This window comes from Drosophila innubila (assembly GCF_004354385.1).
Source record: "Drosophila innubila isolate TH190305 chromosome 2R unlocalized genomic scaffold, UK_Dinn_1.0 1_C_2R, whole genome shotgun sequence".
Taxonomy (NCBI): domain Eukaryota; kingdom Metazoa; phylum Arthropoda; class Insecta; order Diptera; family Drosophilidae; genus Drosophila; species Drosophila innubila.
Genome location: NW_022995374.1, coordinates 14567566 through 14589960, shown reverse-complemented (window position 1 = coordinate 14589960; position 22395 = coordinate 14567566). Strand labels below are relative to the sequence as shown.

Here is a 22395-nt window from a genome sequence, read left to right as displayed (position 1 = left end):
TTGTAGTGCATTATTTTTGATAAATTGATGCAATTTGCTTATTTGTTGATTATTTAATTAAGTTCAAAACTAAACATTTATTACATTAAAATGATATGTGTTTAATCATGGAAAATCCATTACACAAACTTTTAAAACTCTTCTTCTTTTGGCTTTAATTTATGTCTTCACGTATAATTATTTTCAATTTTTCCGTAATTTCTAAAATTACATTTAGCGGTTGTTGCAGCAAACAAAATTAAAAAAAAAACTATATGAAAGTTACAAAAAAAATCTTAAATATTTACCAGAATCATGTGCAAGTATTTTCATGGAAATAACACAAAGAATTATGTTTTATCTTAATGGAACATAAATAAAAAGAAAATATGTTAGATTTCGATAAGTTACATTTAAAAAAAGATTCAAACATAAATATAAAACATAACATCTAAATGTCTTCGCAGAAAGTACAGTACCTAGCAAATCTTCTATAAATACGTGTAAAGAATTATAATAAATGAAATACAATAATAATATTTCAAACGGGAAAGTTTTAAGTATTTAAGATAAATGCAAACAATAATGTTAAATTGCACAGTGTGTTTTTTTATTATATAAAACAATATCACGAAATATTCACATGTATTTAAATTTCGTAACACACAGAAAAATATGCAAAAATAATAATAAAAATATTATTCATAAAAAACTGTCTGAATCGGAGGCTTACTAATATTTAAAGTTTTCAAATGTTGTTTTTACATAACGCAAAAAATTGAACTAGAAACAAAATGTAGTAAAAATATTTTACAAAAATTGACGCAATAATTTAAAAACACTTGAGGAAAAAAAGGAAAGAAACAAACAAATGTATGTGTAATATTGAATTAAAAGTGAATGAATTATATATGTATTATATAAAATATTTGAAAAAATTAGCAAAATTAAATGTATATGTAAAATGTACGCCACAAAAAAACTTTTCAAATATATATATTTTCGAAAAAGAAAAATATGAAAAAAAAAAACATAATTCAATTACAACATTTTACATAATTTACAAACAAAAAATTGAAAATAAAAACTTGTGTGTACAACTTTTAATTCATTGCTAAACATTTATTATGTATACATATTATATATAGAAACTATATATTTTGAAAATAGATGTAAAATAAACGTAAAAAATAAATAATAAAAAGTAAAAACAAAAGTGTTTTATTTTACTTAACTTTATAACTTAAATTACTGAACACTACTAATATATTTCTCTTTCTTGCAGGTAGACGTGGCGATACTCTTCCCCCTTCTTCAGCTGAAATTTTCTTTAGGATAAAAGCGTTAAGTTGACTAGACTATTAATATATTTCTCTTTTTCTAGGTGACAACAACTCTGGAAACCCAAAAGGGAAGACAAATTGTTGAACGACAACAACAAAGAAAGCTCTATATAAGTACCTACATTTTAAGTAACTGTTTTCTGTATATGCCACTAAAAAAAAAACAAAAACAAAAAATTCAACAAGCAATAATAATAATAATAACCAGCAATTGCCAAACCTCTTCCCCGCCCGAGTGTGTGTTGTATTTCCAGCTGCTACGTGCAACACTATAGAAAAAAAAAACAAACTTAAAAAAAACTAAGACAAGAATGCTGAAAATTTCATTAAATTTTAAAGCACTTGCAGTTTTTATTAAAAATATTTAAAAATACAAACTACAAATTACACAGCAAAATTTTCATTTTCAAGATCTAATCAGCATGCGATATGATATATACATGAATAATGATAATAACTGCAAGTGTATCTTATCTGCGGCTTGCCGTAGTTAGCTGTTTCTCCTTGGCTTTGTTTTTTTTTCCTATTAAATAATTTTTAAAATTATAATTTTTTAAATGTAATAAAAATGTTTATAAATCCCCGCACTAATTGGCGTTAATTGAGCTTTCAATTGTGAAAGCGTTGTTCGTGTTTATATATCGCATTGTATATATACTTAATTTGTTTATGTATTTGATTATCTTCATGCCATAGTTCTAATGCTTTTTAATTATATTTTTAGGCTTTATCGCTTCACTAATATTTATTTTTTTTAAATATTAATTTCTGTTGTGCCAGTTTAAGAGCTCATATATCATACTTTCCTATCACTAATGTCTCATGCATAAACATTTTCATGTTTTTATATAATTAGTTTCTTCGTTTGTTATTTTTGGCATTGGTTTAACCGAACTGCGTTTGTTATTCCCCCCATTAGAAATTCCGTTCCGTTTCTTATATATTTTTTTTTCTTTTATTGTTAATGTTAAGTTCTGTTACGAATTTTTTTCTTAAATTGTTTTTTACTTTTTGCGTTGCATTGTGTCCAGTCTCAAAAGTAATGCTATTGATTTTCGTTCTTCTTTTCTTTTGTTTTTTTCTTTTCTCGTTTTATTTTCATATGTTGTGTGGCTGACCAACCTACCCCTCTACACAAAAAATAAAAACCAACAACTACAACAACATATTTGCACCTACAACAACTACACAAAATGTATGTCAATAAAATCCCCCTAAAAATTGTAAAAACAACAAATAAAAAACAACGACAACGTTAAGCAGATTTGAGCATTACGCGAATCGCGGGTCTCACCTGGAATGAATGGAACGCACGTCTGGCCATGCCGCTGGTGACACTGCGTGAGGGTGTCCAACCCTTGGTCTTTCCCACGGATCTCTCGGTGGACAAGCAACTGAGCACAGCTGGCTCGAAGGCTGCCTCCGTTTCGGATGGAAGTGAGCATAAAACGCCAGTGAATTGCATACGGCTGAAGATTGAACCCGGCGCAGCCTCAACGCCAAGGAACAGCAGCGAAAAGCAGCATAAAATCTATCCTGGTGGTGGCAAATTGAAGCACCTGTCCGAGGAGGAGGCCACCTCGCTGATGCTCAAGGCCGTTGCCGAGAAACAGGCAGCGGCAGCTGCCGGTCATGCGTCCGTATCCAACAATAGCTCGGACAGATGCTATGGCGAAGAGAATCTTAGCTCTGCCGGCGGTGCTGGCAACAATGGCAACAGCAACGATTATCCGGCAACGCTGAGCGGTGCCGTTACCTTTGCCGATGTGGGCGGACCGGCTGGCTTATGCCATCTTAATATACTGAATAGCATCAGCGCCATGAACAATCTCATCAGTGGCAATACATCAGCTGGCGGCACTGGAAGTGGCAACGCCGGTGCTGGTGGCACTGGAAGCCTGAGCGTTTCACTAAGTTCCGCAGCCGGTGGCAGCAGCAGCAGCAGCAACAACAATAGCGTTGATAACGGTGCTGGACACCCATGTCCCGTGTGTGGACGCGTCTATAAGCTGAAATCATCGCTGCGCAATCACCAGAAATGGGAATGCGGCAAGGAGCCGCAATTTCAATGCCCCTTCTGTGTGTATCGGGCCAAGCAAAAGATGCACATTGGACGCCACATGGAGCGCATGCATAAGGAGAAATTCCAATTGGAGGATGACAAAAGTTTCATCACCAGCATCATCGGCAACAGCGTCATTGGCGGCAGCGCCGCCGGTGTCGGTGTCGGTGCTGGTGACACTGAAACCGGCGGTGCTGCGGCTGTGGTGGCAGCAGCAGCCGCCGCAGCGGCTCTCGCCAGTGTTCCAGAGCTGCAGACGCATTTCTCATGAGTGGCAAATGAATTGGAAATTGGATTCGTTAAAGTTGGAAACAGTTATTAAATGGAAAAACAAAATATCAGGGATTTAAAAAAAAACAATCAGCACGGAAAATGGAAATTATAAAAGCACAACAAACACACACACGCACACAATTAAAAATGTGTGTGTGTGCGTGTAGTCAAACCACATAAATAACAAAACACACACACCAAGCTCTCGGGGTTTCTTATAAGGAATACGGAATCAGTGTGCCAAATTAATATTTAAACAAAAACAAAACAAAAAGAAAAATTTATAATTCTAAGAACGCCTGGAAAATTGTAAAAATTTTCGTCAAAAAAAAAAAACAAACAAACAAAACAATTTGTTGCAAAGCACAAACAAAACAAATTTAGCCATTTTTTTTCATAATAATCTTTTTGTTATTGTTATTAATTTTTTAACAAAAAAAAAAAAAAAATACAAGTGCAGAAGCAAACATTTTTTTTAAAAGAAAATTTTGTTTTATAGAAAAACAGCAAAGTGATCAGTAAAATGATTTTACACATGAAACAAATATAAACAAACCAACATAAAAAAACAAATAAAAAATTGCAGCATTCCACAAGTTACAAAATAACGAAAACAACAACAAATATAAAAGACACAAATTGTACAATGAAACATTTATAGTTAGCTAGTGTAGAGTTAGGATAAGTTACGGATATTATATATAGGGTTTACTCGTAGTAGAAGCGTAGTTAGAAGCGCGGTGCGAGCAGTCAACTCAGTGGATAGTTTTCTTTATGTAAAGCTTTTCAAACTCAGAGCATATTAAGATATTAGATAAAGATAAATGCAGTTCTATAGGTTCCCCCTATATATTCATATACGAGATATTCAGAAGATTTCAGTGCCAAACCACAAAGAAGCAGTTACAGACAGATACAGATACAATTTGATGAAAACAATACAAAAAAAAAAACAACAAGTTACCTCAACTGAAAACAATATATTAGTCTAATGGCTTTAAACTATGCTCAAAAGATGTTTAGGTTTTTTTTTATACGGTTTAGTCAATAAAGCAACGTGTAAAGAACTTTAAGACAAATTAAAAGTGCCTTTTGAAATTGTAGAAGAAAAAAAACAACAGCTTAATAATAATATGATAAAAAGGGAAATAAAATGCACACACGATTATTATGATAAATTGTAAAACTTAAAAGCCATATCAAGTAGCTTTAGGCCGTATTTTAAGTCGAGGATCAGCTAAACAAAATGTCAAGTTTATTATTCTTTTTTTTTTTTTGTGAAAAAACTAATTCAGAAGTAAACTCTAAACTCAGGTACTTAGTTTTGTGTGTTTCACAATTAGGCAGGAAACCAAGAAACAGGCGCACGTAGCTGAGCTACGTTTTGGGTTCTTAACCCAGAAAAAAAACAGTAATATTATATTTAAAAAAAAACAACAACAACAACAACAAAAACACCGCCACAATACGTCACATGCACTTATTTATTTTGTAATATTTATAAACATATTATAATTATAATATTATAATATACATTGATAATATTCTTTTTATTATTTTATGTTCTTTTTTGCTAGTAAACCGTAATTTATTTTTAGTTTTCAACTACAAATTTATATATTTTTTTAACACTGCGTCAAGCGAACTACATTCCATAGATGATTTTATAAACAGTTAAGCTTTAAAAACAAAACTTAAAACAAAATATTTAAGAAACAGCAACTGCAAACATTCACAGCAACAACAATTACAAAAGACACACGTTGCCAGTCAAACTGTGCATCTAAAAAAAATATAACTAAACTTATACAATTATTACAATTACAAACAAACAAATCTCGAATTATAATTATATTTGCTAAGAAAATAATAATAATTATAAAAAAAAACGATTGGTTATATTCACGCGGTGTCGGGCTAAGTTTAGCGCTTCTTTATAAAATGAAGAATAAAAACAAAAAAAATATTAAGCAATAAAAAATGAACAGCAACCGTTAAGGCGAAATGAAAATTCAAAATTTTCTATTAAAAAATTAATTTACATGGTTAAACAATATTGTTGAACAATCTTTGGTTTAAAACTGGCAAAACACAAAATGTTGATAGAAGTTTATAAAATTTAAAGTAAATTAAATAATTTGCATTTTAATGAAGCAAACACTTAATAAGAACACAAATACTCATTAAAGATATAGCAGTTCTATATAGTTGACACTATATACCTATATATACTAGAGACATATATATATATATATACAATTATATATAACCTTATATTTAATTATTTTCTATGCATCGTTTGTAAAGATTTTTGTAAATTAAAAAAATGAAAATTACATTCAATGTGAGAAATATACAAATCAATGTAATAAAACGCAAAAAAAAGACAGAATGTTGTTTGTTATGCTGCGTTAACAATTGAGTTTGTTATTTATTATTATTATTATTATCATGATTATTATACAGATTTACATTTTATTTGATTTCCTTATGTAGCGTACTGCTTGTAAGTATTATTTATATCTTTAATTTATAACATTATCTTACTTTTTTTTCAACAACAAAAAAATCATCATTGAGAAAATTAACAACAAATGCAGGGCACATCAATTAGGCATACATTTAAAATGAAATCATTAAATTATATTAAGTGACATGAATGAATACTTAAGACTCTCACTAACATGCACCTTTTTTTTATATTTACCCTATTTCAGATGATAATGGACAACTCGATGCAGGCGAATCTCGAATACGTGTACGCAATTGGTTAATGCTGGCGGATCAGTCGATAATAGACAAGACTAGCGATGATTCCACAGGTATTTAAGCCAGTCTTCCAGTATTGTTAAACTTTTTATTTATATAATTTTTAATAATTTTGTACAGCTCTGGCAGACTTTTTTAAAATCTAGTCGTAACTATTCGATATATATTTCATATCTTTAAAAATGCTTTAACTAAGTCTGTCAGAGCATTTAAGCTTGGGCTTTCCGAGCTAATTTCTTATTATTTCAGTCATTTAGTTTGATTCGTTTGTATTGAATAATATTTTGTTTTCTTTTTACAGTCTTTATTTTACATTACAATTTACCATTTTGTTTTGTAACGGGTCTGTGCAAACTGCGGCAGCCACATTATAATAATTATATACATTTCATTTCTTTTACTTTTTTAATTTTAATACATTTCCTTAAATCTTTCAATCATGATTTAAAAAAAAGAAGAATACAAAAACTTAACTAACCTAACATTTCCAATAACAATTTCTATTTTCATGCGCAAAATTGAAACATAAACAAAAAAAAAAAAACAAAATCCATTGCTAACACTTGCTAAACAACAACTAACTAACTAAAGACAAACTAACTCCGAGCAAAAAGCCAAATGCGAACGCGGCTAAAAACACTAACAACGCCAGTGGTAAGGCGCCAACGGGCACGCCCACAACGATGACGATCAGCACAACGCCAGCGTCGGTGACAAGGACGCTCAACCACCACAACAACAGTAACAGTAACAGCAACAGGAACAACAACAATAACAACAATGTGAATAACGATAAAAGCGGCAGCAGCAGCTGTTTGCCAGTGTTGGATCCAAAGACACAAACGGTGACCAGAATTGGAAGCATTGGACGCACAACAATTGCGTGTATTACACCGGCTAGCCTGAAGAATAGCTCCAGTAATTGCAATGTGGATGCCGCATCGGCAGCAGCGCTGGCCGCTGCAGGCGTCGAATTGGATAGCATTGATGATGCAATGACCGAGGTGATAGTGAAGATTGAGAATCCGGAGAATGTCTCGCTCAACGGCGACGAGGAGGCTGTGTGCAATGAGGCGATCGACGATGAGAATACCTTTGATTATGATCTGAAGCTGGCCAGTCCATTGTCCTGGACCTATGATGCTGTTAAGATCGAGAACGAAGAGTTTGAGGATAGCTATCTGATGGATAACGATGATGATGATGATGATCTGTTGACCACAGCGGCGGCATCACAGAAACATGCAAAGCAATCGAATGACAAGCAAAGAACCAACAACAACAACAACAACAGCAACACTGGCAACTCCAAAATCGTGCTTAGCTCACAGCAACAGCAGCAGCAACAATTGTTGCTGGAACAGCAGCAACATTTGCAGCATCTGCAACTGCAGCCCACCAGTCAATCACTGCAAATCAAGCTGCCCGCCATACCAGCAACAATAACCACAATTGCAGCGCCTAAGCAACCGATAGCCAGCACCAGCGGTGGTGCCAACATAACCACCGCCAATTCAACGCTACTGTCCAGCAAATTGGCGCTGAATATGGACGCACAGAATCTGAACTTGCACTGGTCCCACACCGATGACAATCGCTATCGCATTCTGGTGCAGAACAAGCGCATGCGCAAGGAGTCACTGGAGCATTCGGCGGACATGATCTACAATGCGGACATTGAGAAGCCCTGGGTGTGCCGCAACTGCAATCGCACCTACAAATGGAAGAACAGCCTCAAGTGTCATCTGAAGAACGAGTGCGGCTTGCCACCGCGCTACTTCTGCAGCAAGATGTGCGGTTATGCGACGAATGTGCACAGCAATTTGAAGCGTCATCTCAATACCAAGTGCCGTGATCGCGAGCAGGAGGAGCAGGAGAAGGAGAAGGAAAAGGAGAAGGAGAAGAAGCTGAATGCCACTGCTGCTGTGGCAACAAGTGCCACCATCAATGCAACCGGCAACAACAACATCAGCAGCAGCAGCAACATCAGCAATATTAGCAACAACAGCAATGGCAACAGCAGCACCTACACACTAGTCTTTCAAAATGAATAGACAGACAGGCAGACAGACAACATGTTGTACAAATAAGCCAGCGGAACTAGCAGCTGGAACTGGAACTAGCAATGGAACTGACACAGTGTCATCTCTTGGCACATGAGCTGCAACCAAAATGAATGCAAGCTTCTCTTAGTAAAATTTAAGAATTGTTTTTGTTTTTAATTCTTCGTTTAGTTTGTTTCTCTTTCTGATTTCGAATATTTTTTCTGTTTTTTTTTTTATAAAATAGTTTTTATGCAAAGCGCGTGCAATTTTCAGCGCTTAATCTAAAACAAATCTTTAAAAAAAGTTAAAGCGCAGCACTGAATTTGTCATTAGTTTTAATATAATTAAAAATTTGTTTTGTTGCATGCCACACAGTCGCAGTGCCAGTAAATGTTGCAAGTAACAAAAAAAAAAAAAAAAACCAAAAAAAAAAAACCAAAACTTAGACTTAGTTGGCAATACAAATGAAAATTGTGTATTGTTTTAGCGAATTCTCAAACAACAAACTATACAAAAAAAAAAAGAAAGCATAAAAAAATCCTCAAGAAAAGATGATAAAATGTGTAAATTTTTTTCCGAGAAAAATCTCACACAAAACGCAAAGAAATTATACGCTAGTCACAGCAAAAATTGTTTAAGTGTGCTATATATACAACAAAAAACCAAAAATATAAACAAAAAGATTTTTGTAATAATTAATTATTAATTTTAGAACAAAAACCAAACCAAAAATCATATGCATGGCATGAATACAAGCCCCGCCCCAAAAACAACAAGAACAAACTATAATTATATAACACACACACATATATATAAAAAAAAAAAAACATACACTTACGTTGCACTTAAATATAAAGCAAATTTGATTTTAATTAGTTGCAATCAAATTTTTCCATAGATTTGATTTCTGTTCATCAGCTACACAAGTTAGAAATTGCTTTATATGATACATGATAATGATAACAAGTTCTAGTCAAAACGAAATGATTATCTATATTATAATAATAATATGTATTAATAATAATAATAATAATTATATTACTTAACTAAGTATAAATACTATTTTCAAAATTAGACAAAAATTATTATTATTAATTCTAAAATAATGTTTTAATTTTTAATTCGAAAATATCAGCAACACATACAAAAATGTTAGATTTAAATTAACAGCAACCAAAAAAAAAACCCGGCCATAAATAAAATTGTAATACACTTAAAACAATTTCAATATGTAAAAATTCAAAATTGGCTACTCAAAAATTAACAAAGATTTAAAAAAAAATACCTCTAAGAACTTAACACTCACACACACACATACAAACCGACAGACACACACACATGCATAATGCGATTAAACAAAAAATTCCACAATTATTATGTATTCCATATAAATGAATATATCGTAATTATTGCCGGCTATATGTATTAAATAAAAATTCGAAATACAATTAAAAGCAAATGTCAAAAGAAAAAATAACCAAAACCAAATGTTGTATTTATTTTAATTGTAAAACCACCAAGAAAAATTTCTATCCCATCAAAGAGTTCGTTCATCCATCATCAAGTCAAGTTCTAGTATATGCCCATATACAACAACAACAACACATGCTCCCAAACATTCCGCCAAAAAATTCCCAAGTTCCAAAAAAACCTAAAGTGAATATCCTATTTTAGATATAAATGCATCTACGATCTGCAACGATATCTGTTATTGCCAAGAATCAATACTAATCAGCTTTCTATTTCAGGTGGATGTTGTCGCTATTGATGTTGAGATCGATGATAAAGATAAAAGCTCTGGCTGGCACAACAATATCCATTATCCATTCCAACAACAAGAAGCTGTTAATGGTGTAGCCATATCTTATTGTTGTTTGCATGCTCTTAACCTCTACTATACCAACAACATTCAACATAACTAGAACCAGTGTATCTACTGCTTAGATCCTATACAACCAATACCAAATCTAAATCAAATCCAACCTATGAACAACTAGATATATATGTGTACATGTATTATACAGACAACGACAATTTGGCTGATGAAACTAGTACATGAACATATGTATATTATATAAAATACTTTACAATATATACTCTATATTATAACTCTTAACTTTGTATGAAACTCTTATTAGATATGTAGTTTGTTCTCTTTCGTTTGTATTGCTGCAGGTTATTCTTAAGTTTCACTTTGCGCTCATAGTGTCGTAACGTATCTATATACTATATAAATATATATATTTATATACCTATATATTTCTCTTATTATAAATAGTCTTAAATTATTAAATTATAAATCTATATATATTATTATTAAAAACATAAAATAGAAATGATAAAAGCAAGTTGGTTTGTAAAAACTAAATGTTTTTATAAATATTGCATTTTCTATCAACATTTTTTTAACTTTAGATTTACCTTTTCTATTGTAGTTTCAACTTAAATTTATGCATGCGTATTTACAGAAAAAAAAAGAAAAAGAAAAGAAAGCAACAATTAAAAAATATATATATTATTTATGAAATTTAATATTGTAATTCCAAAATGCCTGGCTCAAGGGAGTTGTCTCTAGGAGCTGGCATTATCTATGAATTGTTGCGTCCCTCCTATTCACATACATTTAAATTTAGTAATAAATTGTTCTATATATATAATATATTTATTTATCTATTTATTTATTTGTGACTAACACACAAAAAAAATTGATATACTATTTTGAAACTCATTGAAATCATATATAACTTGAACAAGTTTTTGCTTTAGCTCAATCTGTATACATGTAACTTACACTCAAATAATTGTTGTTTCATTGTGTTTATTAAAATCCACTTAATTATATTAATATTATTATTATTTTTTTTTTAACTTTCAAGCAGCATTTTATATAATTACAATCTTTATCGTTAAAATTTCAAACATTTTACTTTAGATTCAAGCAGAGCCTCTACTCACGCACACAAGAAATACACACACACACACAACCACACACACACTCTCGCACAAACCACACACACCTCAACACACACACACACACCCACAAACACACATACGTCATTTACCACAACGCACCAAAATTCACACTCAAAAAGTAAAACGATACGCAACATTTATAACGACTTCACGGTAATAAATTCTATTTATATTTCATATTTTTTGTTCAATTACGTTTCCAATTAGAATTTAGGATTTATAATTTGTCTATTTATTGAAAGAAAAAAATAATAATGAAAATATTGAGAAACTACTTTGCAACTTTCTACGGCATTTCTTTAAAGTCGAAAAAAAAAATTCCCCAACTAACAATAATTTTGCTTTGACTTCTTGTCTTCCTTGAATCAGAATTTGCGCACGGCGGCCAGAGAACACCCGGAATGGTGAGAACACCCCCATCGCATCAATTTTATCAGCTGCTCAACCTGAAGAGGAGTCCGTGTACTAGTCCGATTGTCACGCCCACAGGTGTTATAAAGTACGAACATGGCGGCCTAATGGATGATAATGATCATGAGTTGCGTATTGATAGCGGCCGTGCCACGCCCACACATTGCACACATGATCGTCATGGCAATAATGGCGACAATGATGATAGCAATAACAACAACGACGATGATGAGGATAACGACGACAATACCGGAGATAAGCCCTTTGATTTACGCATGGGTATTGCCAAAGTGTTGCTCGCTGCCGCCCAGGGTGGATCAGGTGGACTGCCAATGGGTCACCATCATCATCATCATCATCAGCATCACCATCAGCAGCAGCAACAGCAACAACAGCAGCAACAGCATCAGCAACAGCACACACGACCGCTGACCCAGCTGATGCAACAATCCAGTCCAGACATGCCACTGCGTCGCTACAGCAGCAGCAGCAGCGTTGGCATTGCACCAACAACATTGCCCAGCAACAGCAGCAGCAGCAATGTGGACACCAAAAGCAACACGGCAGCTGTAATGGCGGCTGTTGCTGCTGTGGCAGCTAACAATACAAGTGCCTCAACGGTTGCCGGCGCCTCGACATCAGCAGCAGCAGCTGCTGCAGCGGCAGCGGCAGCGGCAGCAGCGGGTCTCGTTACATCCAATGCTGTTACCACGATGGGCGGAGCAGTTGGACCGCCAGGCAGCAGCGGCAGCAGTTGGAGTGGCGGCATCGGTGGTGGCGGTGGCGGTGGAGGTGGCGCCTATGCCTGCGATCGTTGTGGCAACACATACGCCCGTCCGCATAGCTTGAATCGGCATGTGCGCTTCGAGTGCGGCGTGGAGCCGCAATTTGAATGCCCCATCTGTCACAAGAAGTCGAAGCACAAACACAATCTCGTGCTGCACATGCGCACGCACCAACATCGATGATACAATCAACAACAATTGCAATGACGCCAGCAACTAGTTGCTGCTGCTACAGCTACTGCTGCTGCTACTGCTACTGCTGTTGCCACCGCTGCAACTGCAACTGCAACTGCTGTTGCCACTAGCTAGTTAGCCTTGTTTCTATGCAGCACTGTCAGGATGCAGTCCAAGTATAGTACAGAGTCCAGAGTCCAGGTTTGAGCAAGTTTTTTCAAATGATCTTGAAACCATATAGTCGTTTTTTTTACATACATATAAATATATATATATATATTTATATATATACGATAAATTAAGTATAAAAAACACACATACACACACACATCTACATAGGAGCACATGTTGCGTCAATGTGCAAATATTAACAAGTTCTAATCTTTAGTTTTTATATACACATATATATATATAATCTTTTTATTTTCTTCAAATATTTTCAATATATTTTCAAGTTTTTCTTTGAGTCAGTCCAAATGTTGTTGCGGAGGGCGCGTGAGAGTGCGAATCATGTTGCAAGTTGTTGTTATTGTTGGTGTTGTTGTTGTTTTGTTGTTGTTGATAAAATATGTATGTGTGTAACATCCTTAGAAAACTCAATGATCTCAATGAATTTTTCTTTATTGCGGTGTAAACAGTTAAAACAAAAAAAAATAGAGGAAAAGAAAATTCAAATGCATTTGTTTTTGTAGAAAGAAACCAGAAGAAAACGAAGAAGAAGAAGAAGAAGAAGATGAAGAATAGTAAACGCATCAAAACGCAAAACATTCACATTAATTTTAGTGTTGAACTTTTTAAGCGTATATTTTATTTATTATAAACAAAAGAACATAACAACAAAGATAAACACAAAATGCAAATAGCGAAGGAGCAGGGGAAGGGGAAGGACTCGATGCAGAACAATTTCCACTCTCACGCGTAAGCAATTAACAATAATAATTTGTTTGTAAGTTTCATCAACTATCGAAATATTCGTTTCTGGGGCAATAGTTAAACTTAATAAGCTTAATAACAGCACATACATAATGTAAGTATGACAGCATGTTAACAATTTTATCATAACATCTTTATATACATACTTTTGTGTGTGTATATATATATATATATATGTAAAATAGGATCAAGAGTCAATCGCTTAGTCAGTCAAACAGTTAGAGCCTAAGCTAGTTAAGGCAACGATAAAGCAGAACTAAAACTTAAACATAAATTATAACTAAAACTAAAACATGGACATGTGCAATAAATAAGCTAAAACGCAGACAGCATGAAAATAAAAAAAACGCTAGAAACTTGTGCAATAGGCTAAAATCCCAATTGAAAAAATAGAAAAAAAAAATCAGGAGTAACTTAACGTGTTTTTTTTTTTTTTGTTTCAAATGTATTTTTAGCGCACAATCAAGTTTTAATTTTGGTTCTTTTTCAATTCTTTATTATAATTTTTTAGTTGCGCGCCACCAAAGCCACAGAAAACAAACAACAAAATAAAAAAAAAAAATAAAAACAAAAAACAATTATTGTTAGTGCAACGCAACGATCTCTAAACAACTTTTCTAAAACACAAATACAAGCGACAACAAATTTATAAATTTATTAATTTATCTTGTGCTCATTCCATGAAAAACAAATTAAACTATTTGTTTATTTTTTTGATTTTATTTATTTTATGACGAACACGAAATGTGATAGGCGGCAATTTTAGTTGAACCAAAAGAAAAAAAAACTTGTAAAAAATATATGAAATGTTAAACAAAATTTAAAAAAAAAATTAATACATAATTTATAAACATTTGGCTTGTGGCTCTGGTTAAAGGCGCGTGAAAGCAATTAAAACTTTTAAATCGACTATTATGATGTCGATTATGATTATGATAATGATAATGATTATAAAAAGCAACATGTACAAGTTGGAGCAAATGAATTGGCATTGTAATGAGTTAGGGACAAAACTCGCATCGAGTCGCTGTCAGAATCGAAGTTGGGAGTTGGAATCGAAGTCGAGGTCAAGATCGAGATCGGGAGTTGAGGTTAGGAGTCGAAGTTGAAGTCAGAGTCAAGTAAATGAGTAATAATTGGTATGTGATATAAAGAATATAGTCCTCATTGTAATTAATATACTATTATTATTTTTTCTTGTTGTTAATACACACACACACACACACACAACCACACACAAACACTCTAAAAATAATTTAATTTATTTTATATATTTTCAAAATTGGTCAAACAAGAAAAAAAATGAATCACATAATGTTGCAGCAAACTTGTTATAAAAACCGTTATTTTAATTATGTTATAAGCTGAATTTCTAAATTGAAATCAACAGATAGGCCTTAACAAAACAAAAAAAAAATAAAGCAAAATTTATGGATTGTTAAACTTTATAGAATTGTAAATGTAACTAAAGAAGGGGTTTAATAACGAGCTTAACACAAACTCGTTGCTTAGGTACTTTAAAAAAGAAATAAAAATAATATTATAATACACCCACACCCAAATACAGACACATACACACATAGGGGCGCAATGTAATGTTCGTTAGCAGTTTGTGCCACAAAATATGTGATAACAAATACATTTGTACAACAGACAAAACTAAATTGGCACAAATTCTAGCAAACAAATTTAAAAAAATAATAATAAAAATTACATATATATATATAATTAAAAAGAAAACACAAAACATTAAAAAAAAAACATGCGAATATTAAAAAAAAAAAACGAAATATGTAAATTGTGAAAATTAAAGAAAAACAAAATTCTTGTCGGTCAGTATTCGAATTACGTGAAGAAAACAAAATTACAAAACAAATTTGATTTAGGTTGTTATTATTATTATGTTTTCTGTTAAAACAAACAAAACAACAAATCGGCTACTTTTTTATTGGCATTCAAATTGATTCTAACTTTTTTATTGATAATAAATTTAAATTGATATTTGTTAAAAATAATAAAAAAAAATATAAAAAAAACATGGCATTGCTTTATCGCTAGTCAGTTACGTGAATTAGCTTTGCTTTCTGTTATACTTAATTGTTTAAATAATAATTAACTGAAAAATAAGAAGATGTATGGAAAGAAAAAGAGGAATAGTTTCACAATCTACATGATGCAATTGTGTATTCTTTTTGTAATCAATTATAATCTAATGCAATTATTTAACTTTGTCTATTAAGGTTGTGGTTCTTATTTATACAACTAAATCATTTTTTACTACTTTTCTAAGCAAACGTAAACAAAAAATCAAGCAACATTTTAATTTATCAACAGCGCATGTGATGGACTCTTAAGTGTGTCACGAATTGATTAATTAATTATCAAAATTAATAAAGTTGGTTAATTTAATTAAAGACACGCCCAATTCTGGACACACTTTCGAGTCATATAGTTAAAATCTAAATGAAATGGAAATAATGAAGAGCATGTGATAAATTCAATATAATTTTGATTAACAAACAAATTACTAACACACACATACAACAAACACAAATACACACTGTAATTACTATAAGTAGTGCTTAAATGCATCTATATCTACATATATAAATGTATATATGATATTTAATTAACAGATTTGCTGGACCCTTAAACTTCCGCAAGATATCAAATAAAAAAAACTCAATTGTAGATTCAACCACAACAAACAACAAAACATATTTTTTGAGAAATTGTACTAACAATTAATAATTCTAAACTGTATCTTTTCTTAAAACAAATTAAATGTATCTATGTAACTTACCTAACAATCAACACACACACACACATACAAACATATGTAACGAAAGAGTTTATACTATAACTATAACACACACATAACAAACACACACACAAAACGTTGTAAAACAAGGAGCTGTGAATGTAAAATTATATATAACTATAACAAAAAGTATATATCTTATATATGTACATATAGATACATACATAAACAAAGAGAAACAAAAAAGAAGCAAAATCGATGTGATCAATTGTGATTGTTAAGGAAACAAACAACTGTTGTTATGTTGTTAATGTGAATTGAAATGAACGGCATAGGCAAGTGGGGCAATAGGCTTTGGATACATTGAATTGGACTTTTCTTTTCAAGAACACAACACAAAAACACACACACAGATACATATACAGAATACATATACACACAAACATATAAGTTTATTTTCTTCCTTGTTTATATTTTTCTCTATAAACTAATACAGATCATACAGATGTTAGTAGCATATTTATAAATGGGTTTTTACACACACAGTACACTAAAACAACAAAAGTAAAAAAAAAAAAAACATTTAATAAGAGTTAAGTTACACCCACACATATGTAATTGTATATTCTAACTGTTAATTGCTGTTCACGCACGCTACACACATACACACACCCAACTCCAACACATACAGAGAACTCAAGAGTCATTTGCCTATAAAAACAAAATAATAAAAATAGCAAATTCTAAATAAATATATAAAAAAATTCATATTAAAGATATAGCTTAGATTGCGCTTATAACAAAATTTACAATAAAATGAGAAAACTATAAAAAAAAACGTAAAGTAAATTGAAATGAATTGAAATTTGGCTTTTAAAAATGCTTAGTTGTTAAGAAGCTTAACAGAATTTCTAATGAATCTAAAATGTTAAAAAAAAATTATAGAATATGAAATATCTAATAACAAAATGACATTAAAAATGCCAGTTGTTGGAATATTTTTGAAAAGTGTGCTTTAAAATTATAAAACAATGAATGTGAAATGGCAAGAAACTAAGAAAAACAAACAAAATGAACCGAACGATTAGCAACATATAATTAAATATATATTCATATATATATCTACACAGATATGTATGTGTATAGAGCCGAAAAACGCCTTAAACAATTTTTGTGAAACAATTTTATTATTATGTATAATAAAGAAAGGTATGAAAAATGTGAAAAATGTAAAACGAGTAAACGATTTAATTGTTATAAGTAAAACAGGAAAAACAACTACATTTAAAAAAAATATATTATATTAAATGAAAAAAAAAACAACAAAAAAATAAAATGAAGACTTTGCCTTTATTCAACACTTTCTTGTATAAATATTTTTATTTATTTACAGCGAATGCGTTGATAAATATTGAACATTAAAACTAACATGAGTTTTTTCTCTTTTTCTAGATGCTGCATTGTCACACTGGAATACAAGATCGGGCGTATATATACCGCCATAAAATGTGAGAAGCTTGCGTTTGAGGCCAGCATAATCCAAATATTGTTCTTATTGTATTTTGAGATGAAAAACAAAAGAAAATGAAATGAAATCGATAGTATACTAAATATATATTGATAAACCTATGTATTTATTGCTGTATTGTTGTAGTTATTGAAAGCACCTGAACACAACAACAACAACAACACACACACATACACATATACATTGAGTAACTATTTGAAATTGTTATTGTTTTTTTTGATTTGTTCTGTTTTTTTTTTTTGTATATATTTAATGCAATGTCTTGACGCTTTTCTTGTATTCAAAGCTAAGGGATAATTGGTGTGTGCAATTGCTGGAGCTACGTACATTAAAATGTGCTTGTCATAATCATCATCATCACAACATCATCATCATCATCATCATCTTCATGAACAACGCTCATCAACGCCTGGGGCCCAGTCATTGTTATAAACAAATAACCATACAACAACAATATCTAGCGGGTAGTTGACATAACACTAAGTACCTTCCACTCTTTTTTATAAATATATTATTTATTAATTTTTATTGATTTATTTAGATATTATTTTTGTATAATTTGTTTAAGTAAATTTTAGTTATTTTTTTTTTTTTCCTTTTTTTAATTTTTGTTGATTGTTTTACCTTATTAATTTGTTCATTGTTATGTTTTGTTCTTGTTTTTCATCGCACCCAACGCTTAAAGCAGACATCTATCCCATTTTGGGCAGTCTGCTGGGCGTGGACACCTCAACGAATGCGAATCCCAGCAGCAGCCATGACACGGCCATCAGCGACTACTATGGTTATCTCAACAACAACAACAGCAGCAACAGCAATAACAACAATAACAGCAGCAACACTACGATTGCTGCTGGCAGCACGACAACAACAACAACGCATTCGGGACACGCCAACAGCCTTTCACGTGATTCCTTTATGCAGTGCAAACATTGCAATCGTTACTACAAATCGCCACAGAAACTGCAGGAACATGTACGCAAATACTGTCTCAAGCAGAAGAAATACAAGTGCGTGTCCTGTGAGTACCGTTCCCGCCGCAAGGATCATGTCCTGCGTCATGCGAAGCGTAAGCATTGCATGCTATACGAGAGATTGCGCAACGATGAGGAGAGCCTCTATTTAATACGCAACGAAGACGATCTGAGCAATGAGGATAACGATAACGATGGCGATAATGATAACGATAACGATGCTGAGGATCAGGAAGGCGGCGGCATCGATAGCGATGTGGCTGCCGCTTTATGTGAAATCAATTTCGATTTCGCTGGACGCGATTTAACAATTACGGCTGTGCCCATCTTGCAGGAGAGCGAAGAGGATGATGATGACTACGATGAGGATGCCTAAAGTCTATCTCTCACACTCTCTCTCTCTTTCTCTCTTTGTGTGCGTGTGTATGTATGCATTTTGGTGTATGCGTGCGTGCGTGCTTGTAGTAATTCCGAGAGGCATAATTTTTTGAAATGTTTACCAAATGAATACACATTAGTTTAGAACTGCTCAAGCCCAGAATCTGGAGCCAGGTCAGTGTCTAGCTACAACTACCTCCAAATGTGTGTGCGAGTGTGTGTCTGAGTGTGCACAACTGCAGCGAATACATAGCTTTTTCTATAACGTATCACATCCACTTAGAATTATACCTACAACTAAATATACCATATATCTATATCTTATGTATAACCAATAACCTTAGCCAGTTTTTGTGGCAAAGTTCAACATGTCACATTCCTGCGCACAATGCACAAATTACTTAAACAAATGAAAGAAATCAACTTGAAAAACTATAGAATTTTATTAGAACTTAAATCTTAAATTCTTAGCTTACACGTGTAAATTTAATGTTAAAAATTTATCAGCTTTTCCTATATCCAAATTTTTAGGTTTTTTTAATTTGGCTTTGATTTATATTTTTTAACTTAAACATTTTTTCTGAATGTGTAAATATAAATATCTTAAACAATTTTTAAAGATAATTTAATCGGCATTTTAAAATTCATATTTATCAATCAACTTTCGCGTGTAAGCTAAGTTTAGATATCTCTGACCGCATTCCGTTTTCTATATTATTTTATTTAATATCTTTATTTCTTTTATAAATATTTTTCTTTTAGTTTTTTTTTATTTTGATAAATTTAAGTTTTGTTGTACATGTGTGCCTATCCTGTAGTTTTAAGCAGAAAAACGGTCCAAGACCATATTACCTGTAACCCAAAACACAACTGTGTTGGGTTTGGTGTTCTGAAATTCTCTCTATCTAAATTATCTTGCCAACATCAGTTCCCCAAAAAAAATAATAATATTAATAAAAAGAAAATGAAAAAAAAAAACAAAGCATGTAAAGCAAACAAAGACTTAAAACGCCATTATTTGCCACTACATAAATATATATATTTGATATATATATATAAATATATTTCTCAGTTATGAAATACATTTAAGTGTAATTTATATTTTTGGGTGTTATAAACAAACAATTGTGTACATTTTTATACTATACATAAATATATATTATATATTTGTAATGCGTTTAAGAATAAAGCATACTTATAATACTTACAATCGTTACTCAAGTTTAGTTGCAGCTTCGGCTAAAATTCTTACCATTTATTTTTTCTGTTCAGTGTTATATTCTTTTTTTTTAGCAGACCTTTGTATTATGTCACACACATTTGTACACAAATACGAATACAAGCACAAACTATTGGATGATCAGCTGCTACAATTTGTTATGTTAGTGCTACAAGTAATTATATGCATATTCAATCTAGAGATACCCTAGAATAATTTGTTGCTTGGCACGCTTTGCTCTATTTACAGATGGATACTGGACCATATTGGAGACGGTGCCCTATTCAATTGCCAGTGCCACGAGTCACAATCAAACACTGAGCACTTCACAATCCTTGAGCACGGGAAATGCAAGCAGTTTGTTGTCGGGTGCCACAGTTGTTGTCGAACTACCACCTGATGATCTGGGCAATCCCGTGGGCAACATACAGTATACGATACCCGCTCTGACAAAGAATGCCACCACAAATACAAATACCACAAGTCTGCATAAGCCACAGGCCACCACCATACAGATTGTGAAGCAACAGACGCATCAACAACAGCAACATCAGCAGCAGCAACATCAGCAGCGACAGCAACTATCTTTACAACAATGTCTAGATGTGCGACAGGAGCAGCAGCAGGTGCAGACACGTCAGGAGTACATCAAAATAGACACATCCAGGTTGGAGGATAAGATGTTGCTGCGCGATGTGATGCAGTATGGCGCCACCAGCATCTCTATGGCGCCCAGCAGCGCCAACGATGTGGTCACCACCACTGTGGTTACCACACACGAATCCGAACACGAGCTGCTGCTGACCGATGCGGATGAAGCAGAACGGGAACTCGAACTGGCGGCCATCAAGAACGATCAGCATGAGGATTTGCTAACCGATGATGACTATGTGGACAAGTTGCCCTGCGTTGAGGAGCCATTGCAGCAGACCGAGAAGCTCTATGTGAATGGACTGAGCGGTGTACATGCCACCATGTCGCTGCATCAGGTCAATGAGCTGGCCATCGATGATGCCAAATATGCGTGCAACGTGTGCGGCAAAACCTATAAAATCAAAGGCTCCCTCAAGCGTCACAAGAACTACGAATGCGGTGTGGAGCCAACATTGAAGTGTCCACATTGTCCACACAAATGCAAATACAAATCTGATCTACGCAAACATATGAACCAGAAACACTCTGAATCTGGCGAAACGCTGCTCTTGAGCAATTAGAAAAGATATCAGGGTGGGAACTTTCAACAGAAATCAAATAAATTATAATTAAAGGAGAGTTTTCGAATATATCATAGATGTCCAGTTGATTGGGTCAAGTGAATACTCGTATGTGTTAGCATTTGTTGTTGTCTTACTTTTAGATATATAAATAATATATACAAGTCCAAGTTTCCATCAGTGTGTAGTATTGTAAAGTAGCCAAAGATATGATCTCAATTTAAATTTGAAGTTAAAATAAGTTTTAAACGAATTTCTTAAGCCAAAAGAAAGACATACACAAATAGTTGGGCGCTTTGTTTGAAATGTTGCTCAAGTGCAGCTGCAATTACAAGTGTAAGTACACACACACACACTTACACATACAAATACGTAATGTAAGACACATTTCAATGTGCAACCAGTCGTTAGTAATTTTAAAATCAATGTCAAACTAACCTTAATCCCAATCTAATATTTAAATCTGTATATGATAAAGAAAAATAAATGTTTACAATTTAATTATGGTATTCTAATTATTTAAATATTTGAAAAATATTTCGTTATGAGTATTATTAATATGAATTTCTTTTTT

At 32.6% G+C, this 22395-nt stretch overlaps 1 protein-coding gene across 10 annotated transcripts in view; it reads left to right on the top strand.

The window, feature by feature from the left end:
• Positions 1-22395, top strand: part of LOC117783624 (longitudinals lacking protein, isoforms N/O/W/X/Y) — a 71292-nt gene that overhangs the window by 41308 nt on the left and 7589 nt on the right. Inside the window, exons 6-7 of one of the 10 annotated variants that reach the window (XM_034621110.1) lie at positions 6375-6479; positions 7018-8994. The exons of 3 other annotated variants lie outside the window; for them this stretch is intronic. In XM_034621110.1, coding sequence (XP_034477001.1) covers positions 6375-6479; positions 7018-8480 — 1568 coding nt within the window. In that variant the 3' untranslated portion in view covers positions 8481-8994. Of the gene's footprint in view, positions 1-2585; positions 3938-6374; positions 6480-6727; positions 6971-7017; positions 8995-11813; positions 12829-18724; positions 19850-20856; positions 22321-22395 lie in introns of those variants that run through there. 6 more of the 10 variants (XM_034621127.1, XR_004617376.1, XM_034621114.1 and 3 more) reach the window with 6 other exon arrangements.